The following is a 3304-nucleotide window of genomic DNA, read 5'->3' as shown; positions in this document are numbered from 1 at the left end:
GGGGGCGTGTGAGTCACACTGACCCCATGGCGGTGAGGGTGTTGTTTTATGTGCAGAAGTGACAGGGCTCCCTGGTCTCCTACTGGTCTGTGAGTGAGCCGCCTTGGCAGGGAACCCTCCAGCCCCATCAAACCTTCGGGTGACTGTAGCCCAGCCAGCGCCTGGATGAAAACCTCCCCAGAGGCTGTGATTCAGAACCTCCCAGCCACGCTGCTCCCAGATTCCTGACCCCCAAAAACGGTGAGTCCGCCGGTGCTTACGGCTTTAAGTCACTGAGTGTTGGGAGACATTTGTTACGCAGCAGGAGACGGTTCCCCGGGAAGGGCTGCATGAGCGGTAGGGGCAGCGGGGGCACAATTTGAGTCCGTTTGGCAGACGAAAAGACCGAGGCTCAGAACGGTGAGACGACTGGCCTGGGGTCACACGGCGGGGGAAGTGGGGAGCCACGATTGGAACACATGCACGCGGCTCCGTGGCAGTTCTGCAGAAAGGAGGCTGGGGGAGGTGGGGAGACTGGATGGGGAGGCTGGGGAGGGGGTCGGGCGGCGCGGGCAGTCTTCGCTCACCGTCCTCGGACACCTCCTTCCACTCGGGGTTGGGGAAGCCGTACTGGCCCAGGCGGATCCTCCTCTTCATGCCCGGGGAGATGGCCTGGCCCGTGTTGGAGTAGAAGGGCGGGAAGCCACACAGGCTGGGGGAAGGCAGGAGTCACTTGGCACCGTGGGGGCCAGCCCGGCCAGAGCAGACCCAGGCTCCTCCCCAAGCCCCTGGCCCGGGAGACAGGCAAATAGACTGATGGACGCCCTAGCACTCACAGCAGTTCCTGGGACCCCCACCCCCAGGCACATCCATCCAGAGGGTGGGGGTGGGAGGGGGGGCACCCTTCGGAGGTAGCGGGAGGGGCATGTCGGGACCTGAAGTGCAGCGTTGGCGAACAAGGCCTGACCCACTCCACCCCTTGCTCAGGATGTGTGTGAGCAGAGTGGGTCCCCAGGGGGTGCAGGAGAGGGGGGCCACTCACAGAATATACATGATGACGCCCAGGGACCACATGTCGCAGGACTTGTCGTACTTCTCCGGACCCAGGACCTCGGGGGCTGCGGGAGCAGAGCGCGAAGAAGAAAGGCTCTTGGTGCCCGGGGTGGAAGAGCCCAGGAAGCCTGGGTAAGGCGGGGAGCAGGTGCCCGGCGGAGGGAGGGAGGGGCCGAGCCCACTAGTGTCTGGCACCTCTCAGGGAGGCAGCATGTGTGTGAGTGTGAAGCTGGGGAGGGGACACAGCTCGGGCAGCATCAGGCCCCTTCTGGTTGGGAGTAACAGCCCTCTCTGGGGCCCTGAGCCATCCTCTGCTCAGGCAGGCTCAGTCAGCCCTGTCTCCAGGGGGAGGTAGGGTGGGGTGGGGTTGCCCTTGCCTCCCTGGGTCACAGGAGAGGGAGGGCAAGGAGCGGGGCTCTGAATTCCAGAGGGACCCCAGGGCCTTGGTCTTCCCATCTGGGCAGTGAGCGGTGGGGAGTCCAGAGGTGTTCTAAGTTAAAACACTGGAAGCTCAGCCTAATGCGTCAGGGCACGCTCTTAGCCAGCAGCCCAAAGCCCTCAAGGAGGCCGTCTCTAAGGGAGAAGAGTCCTCCCTAAAGCACAGTGACCACTCCCCTCCCTGGCCCCTAAGGAGGGGGCACTTTAGCAGGGCTTTTGCAGACCTGGGGGCTGCCCACTCGCAGGGAGTGGGGGAGCTTTTCAAGGAAGCATGAGTAAGTGCATCCTCCCAGGCCCCCTGGTTCCCCCGGGCCTGCAGGACCCTCTCCCACAGCGCGGTGGCCGGTGCCCTGTGTCCTCGGAGCGTAGGAAGAACAGCCTGCCCACTTCCTGAACATAAATCCCAGGAAAATAACGCTGGAGGAAAACAGCGCAGTTGGGCCCCGTCCGAGCCGAAGGCAGCCTTTTATCACGTATATATTTAGAGCTGCTGTGATATCATTCAGCTCACAGGCCACAGCCAGAATTTTCCTGGATCTATTTTCAAAAGCAGAAGCTGAAGTTTGGGAGAATATTTTTGCAGCCTCTGTTCTCCCCCCTGCCCGCCGCACCCCCCGCCCACCCCACCCCCGACACACACACAGCACCCACCTCCACACAGAAAGCACTTCTCCCTCTTGCTTTAACCCCTTGGGTTCTGCCCCGGCCTGCTGGCCTCCATCCCCTCCAGCAGGGGCAGAGTGGGGGTGGGGGTGACACACTAGGACTCACCCACGTAATAGGGGGTGTAGCAGGGTGTCTGCAGGGCATTCTGGGTGGTTTCCTTGGCAAAGCCAAAGTCGGTGAGCTTGAGCACCGCATCTTTCTCCTTGGACGTGTAGAGCAGGTTTTCCGGCTGGGCCCGGAAGAGACAAGATGGGCGTGGCGTGGGGATGGAGGCCCCTCAGCCACCAAACTCAGCAGGGAGCTAGGACTGTCTTCCCACGAGGCCTTGGCCTTGGTGACCAAATGTGACTGGGGGAAAACTGAGGCAGGTGCTCTGACCAAGCCCGAGCACCAGAGCCCAGGGGCAGGTCCCACGGAAGGCTAGAATGAGGTGCTGGGAGAGGGCCACAGGCTGGAAAACCCGTGTCGCCAAGCAGGACTCCGGTCCACTCCCAGCTCTCGGGTCCACTCGGGGGGGTGGGGCTGGGGGAGGCCCCCTCTCGGACCCCAGGAGCCACCAGGAAGTGGCTCTTGCTGGTGGCAGGACACAGAGCACGAGAGGATGCAGGGAGCCGGGAGGGCTGAGTGGAGGAGGCCGCCGGGGGCTGGCCTTTAAGGAGCAGGTAGGACCTAGGACGACGGTGGGAGGAGCAGAGGGCCCTCAGCAGAGCTGGGGTTGCAGGGAGCGCTGGCCGAGAGCCAGCGGCAGGCGGTTCGAGCGTCTGTTTGGGATGGCCTGACCTTGGAAGCAGGTGTAATCTATGCAAGGGCTGCTCCTCAGTGGGTTTCTCTCTACTGGGGAAAAAAGGTCAGGGTTCTGAAGGCATGTCCGCCTGCTAGCAAAGGAGGATGGAGGCTGGCATGCTCCGTGAGGGCCACAGGCTGATGCAGACGCTGGGCCCCTCTGCCCAGGCCTCAGGAGGGAGAAACCAAGGCAGGCAACATCCTAGGCTTGGGACAGAGGGCCTGGGAAGAACAGATTTTACTCTGATGGTAGCTCACCAGACGAGTGTGTGTGCCAGTACCTGTGTGTGTGTGTCTGTACCTGTGGGTGTATGCTGTACCTGTGTGTATGTGTGTGTGTGCCTGTATCTGTACATGTTTGCCTTTACCTGTGGGTGTGTGCCTG

The 3304-nt window shown here is 62.2% G+C and overlaps 1 protein-coding gene across 2 annotated transcripts in view; it reads right to left on the bottom strand.

Annotated features, from left to right (window-relative positions):
- The window catches only part of MAPKAPK3 (MAPK activated protein kinase 3), a 31924-nt gene that overhangs the window by 1829 nt on the left and 26791 nt on the right, over positions 1–3304 (bottom strand). For both annotated transcript variants that reach the window (XM_004715188.2, XM_045297503.1), the window contains exons 6-8: positions 2242–2365; positions 1022–1097; positions 567–691 (exon numbers count right to left, since the gene is read on the bottom strand). In XM_004715188.2, coding sequence (XP_004715245.1) covers positions 567–691; positions 1022–1097; positions 2242–2365 — 325 coding nt within the window. The remainder of the gene's footprint in view (positions 1–566; positions 692–1021; positions 1098–2241; positions 2366–3304) is intronic.

The sequence above is a fragment of the Echinops telfairi genome, unplaced genomic scaffold, assembly GCF_000313985.2.
Source record: "Echinops telfairi isolate 266 unplaced genomic scaffold, ASM31398v2 ScPeMD7_7420;HRSCAF=8458, whole genome shotgun sequence".
NCBI classification, from domain to species: Eukaryota; Metazoa; Chordata; class Mammalia; order Afrosoricida; family Tenrecidae; genus Echinops; species Echinops telfairi.
The sequence above is the reverse complement of the archived record's forward strand: the minus strand, read 5'-3'. Positions and strand labels throughout refer to the sequence as shown.